The 21148-nt window shown below is 41.6% G+C and overlaps 1 protein-coding gene across 2 annotated transcripts in view; it reads right to left on the minus strand.

Moving 5' to 3' along the window:
* Window positions 1–578: 578 nt before the first annotated feature.
* The window catches only part of zfhx3b (zinc finger homeobox 3b), a 431922-nt gene continuing 411352 nt past the window's right edge, over window positions 579–21148 (minus strand). For both annotated transcript variants that reach the window (XM_079589354.1, XM_079589353.1), the window contains 5 exons: window positions 17294–17427; window positions 16656–16856; window positions 13009–13132; window positions 7445–12916; window positions 579–7308 (listed from right to left, as the gene is read on the minus strand). In XM_079589354.1, the coding sequence (XP_079445480.1) occupies window positions 5591–7308; window positions 7445–12916; window positions 13009–13132; window positions 16656–16856; window positions 17294–17427 (7649 nt within the window). In that variant the 3' untranslated portion in view covers window positions 579–5590. The remainder of the gene's footprint in view (window positions 7309–7444; window positions 12917–13008; window positions 13133–16655; window positions 16857–17293; window positions 17428–21148) is intronic.

The raw sequence follows: 21148 nt of genomic DNA on the forward strand, positions 1-21148 counted from the left end.
AAACAAAGTGAGACACATGCACACAATATACAGGCGTATTGTAATCGCCAGCAAATACAGTATACAAAGGGCGTACACAAGGGAGCTCTCATCTGATCCTGTTCTGTACAAGGCTTTGAATTAGCCTGGAACGTTGCATTTGATCCTCCGCACGAGTCAAAACGAATCTACGAGCAGTGCTTTTAACAGCAAACTTCACTTGGAATTATATTTGATTGTAAGTCTTAATCAAGTTCAATTTGTCATAAAAAGCCACTTCTAATTAGCTACGTGTCTACATATCTTGCTTAATATATTTTAATTAATCTTGTTCATGAATGCTCCCTTAGAGGAATTTCAATGTGACTGCTCTTGCAGAGAATACCATACCAACAAGACAATGAACTACTGCGAATGTGTGTTAGGGGGCTGTCAAATCATGTGCATGTTGCATTAGATTAATTGCAATTAGGGTTAATTATGTTTTCAAAATCAAGCTCACGCCAGTGATCAGATGAACTATGCTTATTATGGGTTCTATTTGTGGTTTAATGGCAAAAATGTGAATTCTAATTCAAAGTAATAAACAAATGTGACATTTGGTTGTGTTCACTCGCTTCAATCATGCCAAAAACGTGTCACACAATAATCGGTCCCAGACAAGAGGGCTTATGCTCATACTTTTTAATGTATCACAATGAGCAAGAAACATACTTGATGAAATATTTTCAAAGGAGTATATTCAATTACCATCTACAATCAACTTAACTAGGACAACAAGGTTTTTGTGACAAAAGTTTCTCTTTAAAAGTCTGAAGTTCCATGTGGTTTATGTATGTTAGTCTCCATGTAATTTGGTACAGTTTGGAAATCTTCATCATATAATTACAGTAACAAAAAGCTAACAAGACTACAGTATAGAAAAGACATCAAGAACAACATTTTTGGTTTAACTTGCTCTTTTTGTACATTGCAAGGCTGTAAGTTCTACCCTCGGATGGGCTACCTGGAGCCACAGAGCCGTGCTTGTGAGGCTCGGAGGAGGAGGAGGAATAATTTGAGGAGAACGAAAGAGAAAAAAAGGAGAAAAAAAGGAAACACAAAAGCATCAAAAATGCTGTGGCACCAGGAGCCACTAAAGGAACAGGAAGCTCCAGCAGCAGTTCATCGTTGAAACTGGAGCAAATGTTTTTTTGTTTGGTTGCTTGTTAGTTTGGTTATTAATTTTGGTTGCGTCGCTTTTTTGTGTTTATCTGCTTCCTTAGGAATAACACCCAGGAAAATCCCCTCCCCTTGAACAGTAAAGTCATTCTTTATGGTTGGATGGAACCGGTCGACTCCACGCCAGAGTGGAGCCATGTGTCAGTCACTGAAACGGGCAGGAGGAAATGAAACAGGTAGCAAAACCGTGAACTTGGAGACAACGTATGCGAGTGTTTTGAGTCCGTCCCGTTCAGAAGTGCAGAAAATGTCCAAGTAGATGCAGAGCCAGAGAGAGAAAAAGGAGATAAATTCCTCTCCGTGTCACATATGTCCACTGGTTGCAGAGTCCACTCCCGTCGGCATATAGTGTTAGTTAAGTAATGACTTGATATCAGGACGCGTCGGCCCCGCCTTTGGCTCCCGCGGCCAGTTTTCTCAGCCTTCTCAGACATCTCAATGACATCTCTCAAGTTTCCCAGAGTTCGGTTCTCTTTATTTCCTTCTTTGTCGTTTCAAAGAAAAGTGTTGATGTCTTCTTTAAATATATCTATATCTGTATACATGTTTATTTTCACAGTGGGCAAAAAGGATGACCTCTACAGCAAAACCTGTCGTTTTCGTTCTCTCTTTGCAAAACGTCCACAAAAATCAAGTATCCCAATGAGAGTTGATGTATCTCAGCCACGTGTTGGATTAACCACAATAAATATACACTCATCAGGGGCACCAACTAAAGTTTTTCATGTTTTCGACTGCATTAAGCTTTGGCCACATTCATATAATTAATGAAAATAATAACTGCTCAGTGCTTCGGTATCCTCGTTCACCACATCACGCAATTATTGTGTTGAATATCAGACTTTTCAAACCCTTTACTGAAGATTCAGCTTTGCAGTTCAGTATGTTTTGGTGCGAAAAGAAAGTAGAAAATAGAATACAAAGTATAAAAACTCAGACTGATGCTGGCTCTTATGAAACACACACACACACGCACACACACGCGCTCACGCTCGCACATACAAAGTCCATGCTGGCTGAAACGGTTGTGAGGAATTCTGCCCCACACGAGAGCCTATAAAAAACGAGAACACTTTGGAAGCAAGAGATACAACCGAGTCAAGACAAACAAATATAGGAACATTGTAACACCATAAAGTGGCCAGAGAATGATAGAAAACAAATAGATGAGATTTCAATTTAAAGCTGGCATTGTAACATTAATTTATAAATGGACAACAACAAAAATCAAAGAAAATAAAATATACAGTTATATGATATTATCTGAGACCAAAACAATGAAAAGCATTCAAAAATAAACTATACAATAGCAGACTTCTCAAAAAATAATTATGAACAATATTATAGATAACATGGATTGAAAGGAGTGGATCAGCTTGCAGATCAAATGAATCAAATTTCAATAGCATGCACACCAAATAACACCAAATCAAATTGTTCTGCAAGACGTAATGCTCGTTTACACACCAGGACGAGTGCGTCGCTAAAGCCAAATACATTTGTGCCCCCCTAAAGCATCTTTTGCAAATTTAAAATGACTTGATTTTGCTAAATAAAATAAAAAGCAATTCCATTTACGAAAGGATGGGGGCCATTCTGATAATAAAACACAACCATTTCCATTGCAATGACTTGGAGTGAGGGACCTCTTTGGACACAACGGCATAATTCTACCTTGTCACCATGCAAAACAAGGGACACCTAAAAAGCAAATCCTGCTTTCCCCAGTCCTACAATGCTTTGGAATGAAAATGCCCCTTACAGACCTGCAAAAGACATTTCATGCATGAAAATGGCTTTAAACCCTGCAGAAAACGAATTCCCAGGAGGGGAGGCCGACTTCGCCCAACAAACAGCCTTTCGTTCTGAGGCTAGTTATAAAACAAGAAGCATGATGACACCAGATCAGCAAGATGTGTAAGAACCAGACAGGTCGCAGTATGTCAATTTTTGGTAGGTAACCACTATAACTTGATCTAGTTCAAGTGATTAAAGTCATTTAATGGCTGCAGGGATTCTGTTCACTCTCAACACATGATAGTCAGAGTGAGGTGATTTTCAGCAATCCATGATGGCAGAGTTACACAACAGCTTACAGTCACCTTAGAAATGGGATAAAATAGAATTAAACTCAATTTGAATAAAAATGAAGCAGTCCTCCTTGCTTAAGAAATTAAAACTCAGGTGTAGTATTTGGAATGCACTGTTATTTCTTACAAACATTATAGATCATTGGCTTTTAACATTGGTCTGTTCAAAAAAGAAAAAAGAAAAAAAACTAAAATGTCCTTTGGAACATATATTCACAGTCTTCAAAGTTCCGTTTTTGCAACAAGAAGGGAAAAAAGATGTTGCAGGGGCAGGGAAATGGTTTATTGTTTGTTTCTTTTTTTCTTAAAGCTTAGCCAAAAAGCAAAAGGAGCATGCATCTAGGTATTCTTCCTTTCCAAATCTACATTAGCAGCAAAACATATGTCCTCAAAGACCAGACCTTATATATATACTCATTTTTTTTTTTTTTTACAAAAAGAAAACAAAAGCAAACAAAATGGATTTCATGTGTGACAGAAAAACTTCAACAAAACGTCTATCTTACAAACTGCAATGGCTCTGTAACGGTGCTACTCCACAATGCAAGGACAAGGGCCCTTTTTGATTTTTGGTTTTCTTAGTATTTGACGTAAAAAAGCCACCTGTCTGCTCACAAAGAAGCAAAAACGGCAACTCTGATGCGTACTTCTTTATTTTAAAACTTTGTTTTCTTTCCTTAAAAACAGCAACAAATTCTCAAGTATAAAGAAGCCTCTTTTCTCATCTTTATGCACCAATGGTGAAAGTGTTAAGTCTTTGGATTTACTTTTTGTTTTAAAGCGTGAGAATTATTATTATTATTATTCTTTTTTCATATATGACAACAAAAAGTTGAAATTATCATAATGCCTATAGCAGACTGCAGCCACATTACATGGAAACAAGTATCTGCTTTGTAGTGCTAAAGGAGAGGCAGTTATCTCCAAATCTACAAAGGCAGGGGGTACAAAAAGAAGAAAGAAAGGAGGAACAGATAACGACAAAAAGAGAGAAAGTCAGACAGTGGTAAGTGCACTAAGGTAACACAAATATAACTGAACAATTTTCGAACACACCCCAGATTTCTCTTTGGTTTTGGTCAATGCTGCACAAACCAAATTTGAGAAACCCCTTGTGACAAAGAGATTTAGCTGGGATAACAAAAATAAGAAGCTGAGAATTGGACAGAAATAGAGTAGAGATCGTTTTCTGCTCCTTAATCTAGTCTATTGGAATGACCAAGACAACATCAAATGAAGCGCCTTAAAGTTGGACGATACAAAAGCTAAATGTACACAAATATTTTTCAAACTACCATACTGTTTAAATTCATTTCCAATGCAACAATCTACTGAACACCAAAAATGTATATATCTATCATAAATACAGAAAGTTTTTTTTTCGTAAAAAAAAAAAAAAAAAAAATCTTTTTCCCCCACCAAGTCTGCAATGCTCTTCGTGTCTGGGTAAAATGGGATTAGTAACTTTCCCATTAAAAGAAACAAAACAAAACAAAACAAAAAGTAATAATTAAGAAGGTTTAAAACCAGCAATTCAGCTACTCATTGAATGCCCAGAAACTTTTGTTGAGTTAGTATCATTTCTGAATACTTTCTGCCAATAAAAGACATACAAAAACAGAAATGTCTATCATTTGTTTGGAACAAAATGAATAAAATAATGACTTTTTGTAACACAAGAAAAGGTTGTGAGCTGTTGACCTGAGAATAAAATAGACATTACATTATTTTTCTTTTCTTTAGCAAGCCATTGGTATCTGAATGCTTAGATAGCAAGAAAACTGTAAGACTATTCTCCCATACAGTACATACTGGCTTTATGTGACTGTGCTATTAAGCGGAAATACTTATGCAAACAAGGGACAGCTTGTTGACTCGTTCTTTGTAGACAGGGTTGTGGGGCCATTCAAATAACTTTGAGGCAGTCCTTGCAATACAGCATTCCACTAGCAATAACCGACTGTTAACTGCTGTGATCTCTATTCATTTATATATATATATATATATATATATACTGCATATGTGCATATATGTATATATCTATATATATTAAGAGTTGTAATAAACTAAAACCAGCATGTTGATATGGGAAAACAATCCACTAACATTTAAATTTTTGGTTACAAGCTTTGGAATTGCAGTTAGTCTTTACACATCTTTTTCTGAAATTGGTTGGTATACTTTAAACATATTTTAAACATTGCTGCTTTTTTTCTTTTTTTCTTTTGTGTTTTGTTTTGTCTTCTGTTTTTTTTCCTTTTTCTTTTTTTTTTTTAAATATTGTTCATCACTGAAAGCTTTTACAATCTGATGGAGTCCGATCCTACACTAGTGAGATTACTACTACAACTACTGCTGTCTTTGAGACAGCCAGGCTGTTGTGGCTCCTCTGCTGGCCTGCTCAGCCTGTCTGCTGACTTCTGACTGGTGTCAGAATCAGACTCGTCGGTAAAGACGTCTGTTGGTATCGAGGTCTGGACCCCTGAGGTGCTCAATGAACTTGAGGTAACCGTTGAAGGAGAGGAAACTGTAGGAAAAGAAGACAATGCAGACGAAGGAGGATTGGGCTTCCCAGCTAAAGCTCTGGAGAAAGGGGTCTGGGACCATGATTTGCCTGTAGCTGTCGTGTTGAGTGGGGTGGCTGTGAAGGAGGAGGAGCTGCATGAAGATGCAGATGCTGATGAGGACGGCGTGGTGGCTGACGTTGTTGGCGGAGGGGATGGGGTGTTGTTTGAGTGAGTGGCAGACTGCGAGGTAGATGCGGTGTTAGGACTGGGGAAGCAGGCTGAAGAGTGAGGTAATACATTAGTAGCGTGCTCTTTGGCATTTCTGGATCTCTTGATTGTTCTGTGTTTGTGCAAGGCTGAATCCAGGTGTTGACTGAGCGCTTTGTCCCCTTCTAGTGTGGTGTCACAGGCGAGGCAGTCATAGAGGCCGCCCTCTGCTGCATTCCCACTGTTGGGGACCCGAAGCAACATCTCTTGCAGGTTTGCCACAGACTGACCGAAAAAACAAATTGACTTGAGGTGGCTGATAGCCGCTTCCTCCTTGCTGAAGACAGCTTGACACTTGCGGCACGCCAGCCGATACTGAACTTTGGGGATGATATATTTGTCAAGATGGAGGTCTGCACCTTTGCCATCCACTTCATGCTTCTCAGTGGCTAGGTTGTTGTGAATGGAAGAAGTAGAGGATTCAACAGAGGGAGTGCTCTTTTGTTCCTCTGTTTTTACTGGATCTTTGGCAGAGTCCTTACGGTCCACCGAGTTTTGTGAATTTTGGCTTGCTTTGGGTTGCTGGATCTGCTGAAGCTGCCGCTGCTGCTGCTGAAGTGCCTCCTGCAGGCTCTGCTGATATTGCTGGTAATGCTGAAGCAAAGATCCAGGTGACAGCCCCATCAAGGCCTGTGATAAAGCTGGGTTGTAGGGAAAAAGACTTTCCATGCCATACATGGGCTGAAGATATCCACCTTGAAGGGCACCTGGTATCTGAGGGGCATAATACGGAGAGAAACCAGGCATAAAGTAGGGCAGGAACTGACTTGTTAGCAGAGCAGTTGGATCTGAAGCTAAAGCTGCTTGTAGAGCTTGAAGTTGGGCAGTATCGACCACATACTCCATGCCAGGTGTTGGCATTGAGGTGGCCGGAACAGCAGTGTCTGGTTTTTCTTTCTTGGCACTGGCAGCAGAAGTGGAGGGAGCGGGAGTAACACCAGCTGAGGATTGTGTGGGGGGCTTCTCAGCTTTCTCCTTGTGTTTCTCTTTCTCCCTGGACCTCTCAGGATCACGATCTTTGTGAGCTTCATGTCGAGGGCCTGGCTGGGTCATCAAAGAGTTTGATGTAGATGTGGTGGTAGAGCTTGAGTGGGCAACAGATGTGCTGGCCTGAGCTGGGCTGGGCGAGGCCAATGATGAGGAGGAAGGGGTCTTGTTGGGTAAACCAGATGTGGGGAGACTTGGTGAGGGTACACTGGCACCAGGCATGTTCAGGAGGTTTGGAGGTTTTGGAGGGGTTAAAGCTGCAGAAATTGACACAGAGAAAAACAACATGATTATGAATGCTGCAATATATTGTACATCTCAGAGTTAGTAGTAAGTTTTATAGTTTTATTTCAAAAGTCTTACTCATACTAGAGAGTAAATGTGATGAAATACCTGAGTTAGATGAGTTAAAGCCTGGTATGGAGGGACCACCAACACCTGGCAGGAGAACAGGGGGGATCCCCTGTAGATTTGGGTAACCTGACTGAAGGTTCAAGGCTTGCAAGGCAGTTGTGTCAAACATCCCTTGTTGCTGCATGGCTTGTTGTTGTGCTAGTCCCAAGACCTCATTTGCTTTCTTGATACGATCCATCTCCTGCTGCGCCATCAGCTGACGAACTGTTGCTGGATCAAAGTACTCTTTCTCTTTATCAAGCTGGCTTCCAATGGTATCCTTTACTTTGGATATGTGTTGTTGGGAAAATATGTGGTCTCGCACTGAGAGACGAGCACTGTATTTAACACCACACAAAGAGCATTCCGTCTTGGGTCCCTCGTAAGAAGTCTGGTTGATACCAAAGTGCTTAGCCATGCTGAGCTTTGCCTTCTTTTCCTTAGCACGAGCATTTTGAAACCAGACCTGAACAACTCTCTTTGGAAGTCCAATGTCATTTCCAAGTACCTCACACTCCAGCATGGTTGGAGTCCTATAATCATTAAAGCAGGATTTGAGCAGCTTAAGCTGAAGATTAGTCATCTGTGTTCGGAAGCGCTTTTGACCAGGCCTGTCTCCACTATCAATGCTTCTGCTTCCAGAGGCTCCTGGACTTGGTGAACAAGGGTCAGCCAGACTAGATGTTTCACTATAGTCTATAATATGTTCATTTTCAAAGTCTTTTGTGTAGTAGCTTGTTGCAGGGCTCACCAGTCCTGAGGACATCTGTTCATCATTCTCAATTGAGGGGACTGCGCCCCCAGACTTTGAGAGGTAATCTCCACTGTTATGGCTGTGCTTTGCATCAGCACTGTCATTGTCAATGTTTGCCTCATCACCTGTGGTAGTGTCAGTGATGGCTGTATTCACAGAGGAACAATCATCATTATCAAGTTTATTTTGATCAAAGTTTGTGTTTACTGAGGAAATGGTTGGGCTTTCAAAGTCCTCTACTCCTTCAACCTTGATAGATGTTGGGCTCAGGAGACCCCTTGGGGACAAGTCCATACCTTTGCTCACAGGTGACAGCGATGAACATTGCGCATCATTGTTAGACTGGGCAAGATGAGCATAGCTGGAGATATCCAGAGGATCCATCTTCAACTGCATGGCTTCCTGTTCCGGTAGCAAACCAGAAAGAGCTAGGTTGTAACCAGCACGTTTGGCCTCATGCCAGTGGCGTGAACGGATATGGGCCTCAAGGGCAGTTTTAGCTTTGAATAGGGCTCGGCAAAATGGGCACCGTCGGTGGGCTTGAGCTGGCCCAACAGCCCGAAACTGCCCTTTTCTTTCTCTAGCTCTTGTGTTTTGAAACCATACCTGTACCACTCTTTTTTTAAGGCCCACTTCGTGAGCAATGTGGTCCAGCATTTTACGAGTAGGATTGGAATCAAGCAAATATTTCTGGTACAGAATCTCTAGTTGCTCTGGTGTAATAGTGGTTCGGAGGCGCTTGTCTCGTTGTGGCTCCTCTCCACTATTTATGCTATCACTTTCTCCTGGACTAGTTCCTGCTTTCTCCTCCAACTTCCTCTTCAATGAGTTCATAGTGGATGTAGGCGTTGATGGGGAGGTGGCAGAGTTGCTGGACATCTGGGGTATTGCGCCTGCAAGGAGCTGGCTAGCAAGCAGAGGATTGCTAGGATCAAATAACATGAAGGACATGTCCATTGGGCGATCCAAAAATTGAGGATGAATGAACTGATTCTGGACACTCAGGAAATGAAGTTGCTGGTGTTCCTGCCAGTGTTCAAATGAAGGGAAGGCAAGTTTGCACTGCTCACACTGGTACGGGATCATTTGCTGGGCCAACTGCTGCTGTGAGGCAGAGGCTAAATGAGAGTTAAGGGCCATGTGGGAACTCTGGGAGGTCTGACTGGTATGTGAAACGGAGGGACCACTATGCTGTTGCTGCTGGGAGAGGGACGGTGAAGAAAGCTTTGAATTCTTTGGGACAGCATGCATCTTTTCCTCTCTTTGCGGTCTCTGCTGTGGGGTCTCAGATTGATGACTGGTTTCCTGTTTCAAAGTGGTCTGCTCTCTTTGACCCAATGATGCTTCTGCAGAGTGTTTCGATTTTTCATCAAAGGAGTTTGACGTGTTAGCTGGTTTAGGCTCCTCCTTTTCAGATGATGTGATGTGAGAGAATGCAGAGGATGAAGTAGGGAGAGGGCAGAGGCTTGAGGATGAGGGCATTGGTGTTTGACCTGATGACCCAGATGGAGTATAGTATTCATGGGAGAGATCCATAGAGTCCTCATTTAGGCTGTCATATTGCCCGTCTTCCTCCTCGTCTTTGTAACAGAGCTTCTTTTGGTGTTTAATAAGGTCAAATATGCGCTGGAAAACCAGGCTGCACTTCTTGCACTGATAGTTTAAGTTGGTTGTCCGAATGTATCGGTCATTGGATAACTCGCGTCGGTCACCTTCTTTACTTCCATCTCCCTGGTTCTCATAATTTTTACGGGCTTTCTGTCTGGCATTTTGGAACCACACAACAATGACTCGAGTTGGAAGGCCCAGAAGATTGGATAACTGCTCAAATTCATCATCTTTAGGATAAGCATTAGCATCAAAGAAATCTTGCAGTACCCTCAGCTGATAGTCTGTGAACCTTGTCCTTGAGGACCTCTTATTTCCATATGATTCATGTTTCTGAGGCTCAGGGGAAGGTGGCCTTGAATCAATTTTCGTATCTTCAAGAGTTGTAATTGGAGGGTTGTTAAAGTTATAAGGTGAGTCTTTGTTACGTTGTCGCTCTTTGAAGAGTGTGTTACGGAACCAGTGCTTGATGACTTTCTGTGGAAGTCCTGATTTATCCGCCATTTCCTTAATTTGTTCCTCATTGGGAGAATTGTTGATATCGAAATATTGGCGGAGCACCCTTAGCTGGTCGTCTGTGATACGGGTGCGGGGTCTCTTATTCTGTTGCTGCAACATGGCAGGGGTAAGCTGCTGTTGGTAAAGCTGGGCAAGATCAGTGGCCAGACTAGGCTCCACTGATGACATTTGGGAAGAAATCTGAGAAGGTAATGACTGGAGTGACATAGGCTGCATCATAAGGGGAGAGAATAGAGGGAGATCCATTGGCATTTGAATTTGGGCCATTGTAACTGAAGGCTGAGGGGTTGAAACGGTTGGTGGTGTCAGAGTAGGAGCAGAAACAGGTATATTTGGTGTTGGTACCCTCTGGGGAGGAGGAGGTGGAGGCGGGGGTGGAGGCGGAGGAGGAGGCTGAGCAGCTTCGGGTGTCTGAGGTCTCAATGGGTACAGCTTGTCATATTGTTCCCTGTACTCTTTGGCAAATCTTTCTAGGAATCTGAATGGAAAGAAAGCTTGGTGGATATGCTCCTGGTGACTCTTGAGAATCAATATGTTGGAAAAGAGCTTACCGCAAGACTCACACTCCAGCTTCTCTAATCCTTCAATAGGGTCAACCACTCTTGTGAAACCAGCTGGCCCACTGCATCCTGACAGAGATCCTGTTGGCTTTCTTTGTGCTTTTTGCTTGTTCTCATTGTACTGAATTACTAACTCAAATCCAAAATTCTCTAACAGGGCTTTGGTGGCATTCCCTCTGGCATCTGAGGCAATCCTTGGAGGGGGAAATCCAGAGTCATGGTTTACATTTACTACAGCTTGATGAGCATCTTTCTTTTCTTTGGACTTGTCTGACATATCTTTTGGAATGTGATCCTCTGTTTTATCACAAATTTCTTTATCTTTTGGCAGCTCTCTTTCTTTCTCACTGTGAGGCGATGGCTTTGGCTTTTTGTCTACAGGGTGAGAAAGGGCACTCTGTTGAAGTAAAGCCATTTGACTCGATCCTTGGGAGTGGGTGTGAGCTTGGTGCTGTTGCTGAAGGTGGTGGTGCATAAGCTGTTGTTGTAAGCAGCTCTGCTGGGCCTGTTGGACAGAGTTTTTCTGTTCTTCCAACAGTGAAGCAGTAGATCCACTCAAGTTCAGTGAAGAGCTACTCAGGTTCATTTCTGGATTCAGTTGAAATTCTGCCCCAGGAATGTAAAAAGGAAAGAGCAGCTGCTGTTGCTGAAGAGGGAGAAGAGCATCTGTTGTCATGGGAAAGTGCTGGAGAAGAGGGTTAAAAAGATGAGACTGAAGGAGAGCAGCTTGCTGGAACTCCTGTTGGAGCTGAGCCTGTGCCTGTGCTTGAGCCTGGGCCAACTGCTGCTGCTGTTGCTGAAACTGTTGGTGATGACTCCTTGAGGAGAGCATATCTGCAAATTTCTTCTTTTTCACTTCATGATTCTCTGAAGGGGAGGAGTGACAAGCTGAATTACCCAAATTCTCAACATTGTGAGAATGACTTGATAGATGATTTCCTCCCATGGTGCTCTGTGCTGTATGAGCTCCTGCTTGGGAGCTGCTGCTGTTGCTGCAGCTGGTAGTTGAGTTAGTGGCTGGAATAGGGCTTGGGGTTGAAGTGCTATTGGAAGTGCTTCCGCTTGGGCCACTACTGCTAACAGCACTAGAACTGCCACCAGCTGCTTCAAGCTTTGCTGCCCTGGCCTTGGTTTGATGAAGAACAGAGCGCATGTGAATCTCCAGTGTAGAGCTCTGGCTGTATGCTACATTGCAAGTGCTGCACTTGAAGGGTTTATTATCAGGGCTGCTGGTAGGTTCTGGCTGTCCGGTGGTGGATTCCTGTAGGGCCCTTTTGACTTTGTGCAAGTGAGACACAGAGTTGTAGTGTACAAGAAGGATATTCTTTTGAGTAAATGACTCTTTACAGACTGTACACTTGAAAGGACGGGATGGATCTAGAAACTTCTCCATAGTAAAGTTGGGGCCTTTCCTAAACGGCAGGGCGCGTTTGGGTTCAGATCCAGAATCCTCTAGCAAAGATCCAGAGTCACTGCCAGTTGGGCTTTGCTTTTCCTCAGGGTCACTTTCGTCTCCCTCTTTCTCATCATCAAGAATACCTCCCTGGTCCTCTCCAAGTGAGGGATCACCCATAATCATTAGGTCTCCATTCATCAGTAAACCTCCATAGAGCTGCTGGATGTCAGCTTCACTCAACTCCAGGTGACTGGTCTCCAGATGCTTCTTAAGCGCCTGTAGAGTCCTAAAGCTGCGCTGGCATAAACAACACATAGTGGCTGCTCTGATTACATGGTATTGGGAATGCAGCTGAAGTTTCTCTATTGTCTTGAATGCCAAACTACACTGGTTGCAGCGATATTTATAGACATGACGATCAGAGACAGGCAGTTGGGGTCTTTTATTGTGGACCTCATTGAAGTGCATCTGAAGGGCATTGGATGATTTAAAGACTTTGTTACATCCCTTTTTCCAACAAAGGAAACCAGTGGAATCGTCCCTTGAAGGCTGTTGTTCCTCAAGAGGAGACTTGCGAGCTTCAGTGTTGTCTAAAGCCAGACAAACTCCTTTTTCTGGCTCAGCATCAGCCACCTCTGCAATAAAAAATAACAAACATTACAATTCTGATAACACATATATGTACATGTTTTTAAAATGTGTTTTCTCAATTGCACAACATTCTAACCTGTTTGTTTCTTAGTGTCATCAGAGTTTGAGTTGGCGATGGATGGAGGTGCGGTTTGAGTGTCTTTCTCTGGTCCAGGGACTGGCATGAACATGCTTGCAGGCAGTACTTCTGATGCTGCCACCTGGAAAAATAAAACATAGTATTTGTCACGTTAATGATATGCCTTAAACAATAGCCTCCTGATAATGCAGAACAACTCAAATTAATGTAAAGGAAAATCACAAAGGACAAGGACATTGAAGTGTTTTTTTTACTATGCATATCATATACTATTGTATCATATTCAGTCATTTCTTTATTGTGAAAAAAAATATATAAAAGAAAAAGATAAACTGACAGTGGTACAGGTGTATAATGGCCTATAAACATAATTTGATAAGATAATCATCTTATTTGAACTGTTCACAAATACATTTACAGTCCCCCTCTTTCACACAAGTTACTTAATTTGCCATCCATGGAATTTGTACTTTGATCGCTGATGGTGTCTTGTCATGCTCTGCGATAGTTCTCCTGCTGCAGCCAATTAGTGTGATGGGCTGAGTGGTCTACCTTGGCCAGTTGAAAAGCTTATTAGAGAGCCTAATTAAATAAGTCTTCCAACTCATAAAATGTGCTTTTCATTCCAATAGAAAAGCACCGTGCAATGTTGAAATGCAATCATTCAGTCTGGAATTCTGGGTAATACAACAACTGTCAATTTCTGGATAATGATCAGCACTCTTAATTTAACATACAGTGCTCATTAAAGTGTTTTTTCAGCAACCATATTATAATCTAAACAATTATGCAAATTATTAATTGAAACAAAGTCATTAATAAATTTTAATTTAAATGTAAGTAGATGGCAAACAGCATGTTTTTCAATCAATTTAATTAGAATTTTTTAAGTAGTAAAGAATATTGTTGTGATAAAGGTGCACCAAGGTTTGCTTAGCACTTCAAAGGTTGAAGTTAATCAAGTGTGAATGACAGCAACCTCCCCTCTATCTTTTAAGTGCACATGGCTCTCCATGCATGGCTCTCACACTCCCGTTATCTCTCTCTTTCTCAGAATAATAATAAAAACAGATTCATTAACAGGCTCCCATTTAACAGTAATCACTGATTGAGATTGGAAAAGGTTGGGAGATGAGCCACTGTGTGCTTCACCTTCCTTCAATTAACTTCCCAAACTGAACAATCAGCCTCACTCATCATGCATTTCAATACCCCAATCTCACCAATATATGGCCCTCTCTAGTGCGGTCTCTCTCTCTACATGTATTTTTTTCATCCCCTGTTTGTGCCCTTGCAACCCAGTGCCCCTTTTTCCTCCCCAAGAGACAATCAATTATATTTTGCTCACATCAAACAATAGATTCATGTCTGTAGGAGTTTGGATTTTATTACTGCATTGAAAACATTTTTTCCCAACAAAAACGAAAACGTATATGAACATACAGAAACATCCTTCAAACTTAATATACTGTACATCATGATATTAGTTAAGTTAATGGGGTCATGTTAACCAAAAAACGTCTAATTACCTGTTAGAGACCTAGGCAAACATTGTATCATTACATGGCTGTTTTATTGGTCTTCTGAGATCTGGAGCTGTTTTATAGTGGATTTAAAACCTAATCACATTCCAAGTCAGCCAGCAGCTTTAACTAAGTGCCATCAGAGTCCCACGCAACCTAACATCTTTGAGTCTGAAACTCTGAGAAATAATCAGTGAACCAGAGCAGTTCATAACCATCTGGTTACTGCAATCAAAATCACACTGGGCAAAATGTAGCTATTTTTTTTCTGCTTTCTAGGTTCCACCCTAACCCACTCTCCTCCTAAATGAAAGTGTTAAGTGATTGTGACCAGTATGGAGAATTCCAGAAACAAAACATGCCTGTGATTAACATTACAAAGTGGACTGTTTCTAGACAACTGCATCATTAGGCAAAGAGCGCCGAGTGCTGAGAGTATCCCAAGGTCACTTTTAATTTGGACCGTCTAATTGGCAAACATAGTTCCAAATGGCTATCATCTAGCCAGACTCAGAATTAATGAAGCACAATTATTTTCATTACCCCTATCTTAGACAGACAGAACATTAGACATAGAGTGAGGGAACGAGGGAGGGAGAGCGAGAGAAGAGGAAGGAGGAGGATGTAGGGTGAGTGAGAGTGGTAAAGATGCATCTTTATGCAATGTTTGCAAGAACTAAAAGTCACTTGATTCAGAATTCATTAAGCTTGTCTGCCTGACATGAGCAACAGGATAGAGTACCTCTCTCCATCTCTCGTTACTTGTAAAAAGGTGCTGGTTTTAATGTGCATTGTATTAGCTGTGTTAGTTTCTATCATGCTCCGCACTTGTACAGCGCTCAGTGCATTATTACCTCTATAAAAGAAAAAATATTGCCGTCTGGCCTCTACTAATGTGTTCACCATTTGCTTTCGGGCTGGGGGAGTGGAGTTGCCTTCACAGAATATAGAGTGATTGGCCAAGCAACCAATTCAAACTCCACAGGCAAACTTACACGTAATTATTTCACTGCTAAAATTTGTTGGGGGGGGGGGGAAACCCCATGAAAGCAGGGTAGTCTCAGTAGAAGCTGAAATGGAATAAGGTGAGTATTCTCAGAGGAACCGGGCAGAGTAGGCTGCTGGAGGCCTGAGCGCTCTGGGACTAGAGAGGTGGAAATAACGTAAAGGGATGATGTAAGTATTACTGCTTTTAGAGAGTGCCTGGAATACAAATGACCTTGGTAATCAGAAGAGGCTTTTATAGTTTTTCCACTAAACCGAGAACATTTCTTCTAAGGTAAAGAATTACAATATTTATCTACTTTTTACAAACCAACGGTTTCTTCTAATCAGCACTGACATTAAACGGAGAGTCCACTGGTTCACAGATATGTTTTTGCCTGACAAGACCCTAGTAATCTTAGTTAACTCTCTTCTAGAGTTTCAGAGATCTCAACAGTGTCACAAAACGTTCCAACATCTGCCAAGATGACGCCTGTGATGAATAGTGAGATATTTCAGTACATTTCTATGCTAACAGAAACATAACTGGGATCTACATTACGTCCCCTGAGGTATGAACGAGCAAAAAAAAACTTCTGGGACAATAACCTTCATGCTAATCCCTGCTAGCATAATAAAACAGGGAAATGATATTGGCCATAAGAATTCCCAATCAGTGTTACACCCAGCCATGTCCATGCTTTTGACTTTTTGAATACAGGATTCCCAGGGACCATATGACAATGATTTGTTTCTTTTGTCACTTACAATGTCATCAATTAAATAAAAGGAAACAACCTTCGGTCCACAAAGGCAAGGTGAGTAAGAAACTGTGAGTCATCTGTGAGGTTAATGCCTGACATGATCACTACTGAACATGGGTAGTGTGTAAAAACATATGGCCTTCGCACCACACAATAGAAGGGTCTCGAGACATTCACTCGCATCTCATATTAAAAACAAAAGATTGCTGAGAGAAATAAACTGTGATGAATAGATATCCATCCACTAGAAATTATTAGTAAGGTTCTTTTGACCGGGGAGGAAAGCTTGGTTGAATGTCTTGGACATTCATTAGAGGAAACAAATGTAAGCATATGAAGTCTGAAGTGGTAAATACATTCTGGAGTAACTTACGGTGGCAATTAGTTTTTCGACGCAGTCTGGTGCCACGCTGTGGAGGTGGGTAAGATGGAACTGCAGGTGGACCTTGTTGTTGAGCATGTCCTGGCACAGCGGGCAGCGGAACATGGGCTGCACCGAGTGCTGCGTCATCACGTGCATTCTGAGCCGGTTCAGATCTGTGTTGCTGAACTTGCAGTAGGGGCACTGGTACATCTGTACAATGACAAGAAGGCAGAGACACAATATTATTTTCTTGAGAAAAGTGGTCAAATCAAGGGCAGAGCAAGACTTTCCTCTCCCATGCAGAGAGCAGTGAGAGGCAGACACTTCAAAGAGCTCTCATCTGTCAAATATCATATTGATTTTTCACCTTTTGCACAATTAGCACTGCAAGAGCAGCAGAAAAGATGGAGAAATATAATATTTTTAGAAAAAAAATGCATGCATAATTTAAAAAGGCCAGCTACATTCTACTACTCTTTATTGAAAAGGGCTGAAAACAACATCCTTAGATATTTTGTTAATTAATGGGTACAGTTAATGAGACCTACATGCCTGGGGATTAGATTCGCTCTTTCTGAATCTACTTCACAGAAGCAGACAGAGAGAATTCTAAATGTTTCATAAAGGCTGTAGATTTTCCTCCATACCTGCTCTCCACTGCTCTTCTCAGCGGTCCTGGGTCGTTTCGACGAGAGAGGGCTTTCCGCTGCCTCAGATCTCGAAGAAGGCCGCTTGGAGGGAACCGGGGAATCCGTCTGATCCCTCTCCGATTGGTTGGATGCTGCCATAGACACACAAAAAGATGCACACTTGTCAAAACACAGCACCGATTTGGCAGTCAGGGCATACAATCAATCAATAAGTCAGGATTTACAAAAATGAAATGCAGTAAAACAGTTTTGTGCAGTATGACGATGCTGCACTGTTGTACCACAGTTAAAACTTTATCTGTGCCTACTATGTTGAGCTTAAAAGCAGATTGCTAATAATAAATGAACTTGCTATTATGTAAGTGTAACCTACAGTAAAAGTTCAGTGAATACTGAAACAACACAAACTGTAGTTCTTCGTCTTTAGATCAAGGAACATGTAATAGTAAGAAAAAATATGTATAAGTATATTATCATGTTCTGATATCGCTACAATAGTGTGGGAAGACAGGACCTGAAAATTTAGAAACAGTCGGCAGTAGAGTGGTAATGTGGACACAGTATTACAACAGCTCTCAGTACAAGTGTGCATGTAGTGCCATAGTACATGAGTGGTAATGGGAATTAAACATATTACTGCAGCTTTCTCTATTTCAGTGAAAGTAAGGTAACAAATGCTGTGCATGTGGTTCAAATCCGACTTGTGTCATATCACCATATAATATGTTTTCATCTCTCCACTTACAATGTCGATAAAATTTAAAGAAAAAAGGATGTAGTATAACTGCAGTTTATATATGCAGTGATGTATATAGGCATTGAACGGGAATCAGCCAGGCCGATAGATTGCTAAGGCAGGCTGCTCCCCCTCCAAACCAATGTAGTCTTTTAACTGCTCCTCCCATGGCACTTAGAAGAGGCAGTGTGCAATGCTTTGACGGCTTGTCTCTCCCTATGTTGGATGTTTAGGACATCAGACACCGGCACAGACATCTAATCAAAACATTAGTTTGCCACGGTGAGCAGCTTTAGGATGCATGCTCTCTCGTATGAAGCCATTTGAAGTGTGGCTTCAGCGAAGGGATTCGCCCAACTTGAAAAGAGTCAAATATACCACAGGCAGCTTCAAAATGTATCAAGAAGAAAGAGTTATGTTCTGGTTCCTATTTCGATTCTTTTTCCTTGTTTATTTGCACTTCTCATTGGAATTCAAAATTACTTTCAATAGTTATTTTCGGTTTTCAGCAAATCTTATAGTTTAAAGTTTCAAATTTGTCTATAGGTTTTAAAGAAAAGACTGCCAAATATGTTAGTCAAAAGCTAAAATTAAATTGATCACTATTGGCATGGCTCACTCATTTCTAAAAAAACACATGAAATGTTTCCCATTCAAGTATGTGAATGCCAACATTTTTACGCAAGCTCAATTTCACATGTTGTTGTCAGTTAGCTCTAATTAAACTGCCATTTATAGCTAGCTATCTGAAAATTAACACAGTTCAATGTGTGCTAGTCTTTTCACTTTCTATACTGACATAGTGAATTTGTAAAAACAACAGGCCTTATAACAACAAAATAACAACTAAACTGAAGAAAACAAACTTGGGGTGGCAATACAGAGTAATCAGAGCTCCAAATAATAATAAAAAAAGGCTTGTATAAAAAGTAAATCCACTCTAAGCCAGAGAAGGGTCAAGAGAACACACTGTTCACACTGCTAAGGGAAAGAATTCACAGTGAAACTTAAGACGCCCTTCTCTCTCGCCGTCCCATAACGAGGCTATAAAGAGTTAAATTTGGCATGATTTGTCCAGTCCTGAAAGGGTAAATTGAGAGCAGGGGATTGTGGGGAGGGGTGTGGGGGTCAGTTTAAGCCGGGCTGACCATGTTCCTTGGGCAGACATTAAAGTGTCAGGTCCAATCAGGGCAGGGCAGCTGAGAGCTGGCTTCAGTGGGGGGCCCTACTTTGGGGAACGCTGCCTGATGCGGCTCGCAGAGACTCCCCCATTCAGCCAGTGCTGCCCTATTAGGTCCAGTCATGGCCAATCCCATTAGACACATCCACCAATAAACAAAGGAAATGTTAAACAAAGGAACCTCCCTTTCTTTGCCATTAACCTTCACTCTCAGTCCTGGCACTGTCCACTTCCTCCTTACTCTACTGCTCCTACTGACAGTGACTGTGACGCTGTCTGTGGCAGTCCCTTGACTCTTCCTAGCCTCTCTATTATCATGTGCTTGTGCACCTTCTTTCAGGAAACCTCCTTTCATGTTCTTTGTAAGACACGTTCCTGGTTGGTAACCAAATTGTCCACCAAAATACAGAGTTATTCGTACTACAATAAAACTGTGGAAACCTGGTATTAGCCACCACTGTCATCAAACATGAATTCCTTCAAACCTGCTAATGCTAATTTGAAGGCCAAGTTATATTATTGTGTTTTAAAAGTAACTATGGTATTGTGGTGGAAGCATGGTTACCATGGTACATTTTTGTTAGCAAGTGCAGAGAGTAAGACAAGTGGCTAAAGCTACTCTAAGTCAGGTTTGGTTCGACTGAATTAAACTCAAGTTCGTTTCCCCCTTTGGTGCGGATCTTTTGGGCAGGTGTGAATACAGCAATTTCACTCAGGTGCGGACCAAACAACTGTACCGAGACCCAGCTGAAGAGGTGGTCTTGGTCCGGTTCCAAACGAATTCTGGTACGGTTCGTTTAAGGTGAATTTCTGTCCTATGATTGGATGACCTCAGCACACATGTGGTTTTGTTTGAAATTTTTGGTTTACTTGCAAAAAGGCCAGTGTGAAAGTGAATCACACCGAACAAAAAAAATTCAACATTGTATTTGGTCCGGACAAAAGCAGGTGAACTAGCGGACTTTCCTGGTGTGAATACACCCTAAAACATAGAAAATCAGCTAATGCTTTTGCTAAATGCATTTAAGATAAACATGAAAACAAACCAACAAAACAATTGCCTGTGACTCTAAGTATGATTGAAAAGGGGCTAGGTACACTCTTTGGGTATTACTTGTAAATGTTTTTATTGTAAATTCTGTCTAATAGACTATTGCACGTGAATGGCGTGAGGTCAGGGGAGCAGCTGCCTGCCGGAGGCCTGCAGCACGTGTGGGGGGGGGGAGGGCAGCCCGCTGCCTCTGGGCATAGCCGCACCTCGTCACGCCCTGTTAGGACTCCATAAATCTGATCAATTGTTTGCTTTTAAAAAGCCCCAAAAACCCACTTCTGCCACCAAACCCCCGTGACTAAAGCCCAGCTACCGTATCCTGTTTTCTGTTGTCAGGAGACGGAGGGAGAAAAGCGGGGGAAAACATCATCACAGAGCACGCTGGAACAAAATGGAGACCAATAAACAGGCAAAGAAAGCGGACTGTTGGCATGTGCAATGCGTGTGTGTGTTCGGCACGGTTGGGCGGCCGCAGGAACATGCCTCGACATCTGAGCAGGTCAGATCCGTTATTAGAGACCATGACCAGAACCTGAAGGCGGGGGTCTCTCTTTCGCTCCCCTCCCTCTCCCTGGTCTCTGCTCATGAACCTGGCTATGTGTGTCAGGCTCCGATATGTTTACTGTGTGCTAGCGGTTGACCAATATGGGTTTTCAAATGCCAAATCTTAAAAAGCAGGGTATTATAAATGTAAAAGGAGATGAACACAAAATGAATTAACCTGAACAAACATGTTAAAATGTATAAAAAAGTAATAATAATAATAATAATAATAATAATATATATATATATATATATATATATATAAAAAAAAAAATATATATATATATATATATATATATATATATATTTTTTTTTTTACTCCTTCCCCACCATTGATGGAAT

The sequence above is a fragment of the Phoxinus phoxinus genome (genome assembly GCF_949152265.1).
Source record: "Phoxinus phoxinus genome assembly, chromosome: 2".
Classification (NCBI taxonomy): Eukaryota; Metazoa; Chordata; class Actinopteri; order Cypriniformes; family Leuciscidae; genus Phoxinus; species Phoxinus phoxinus.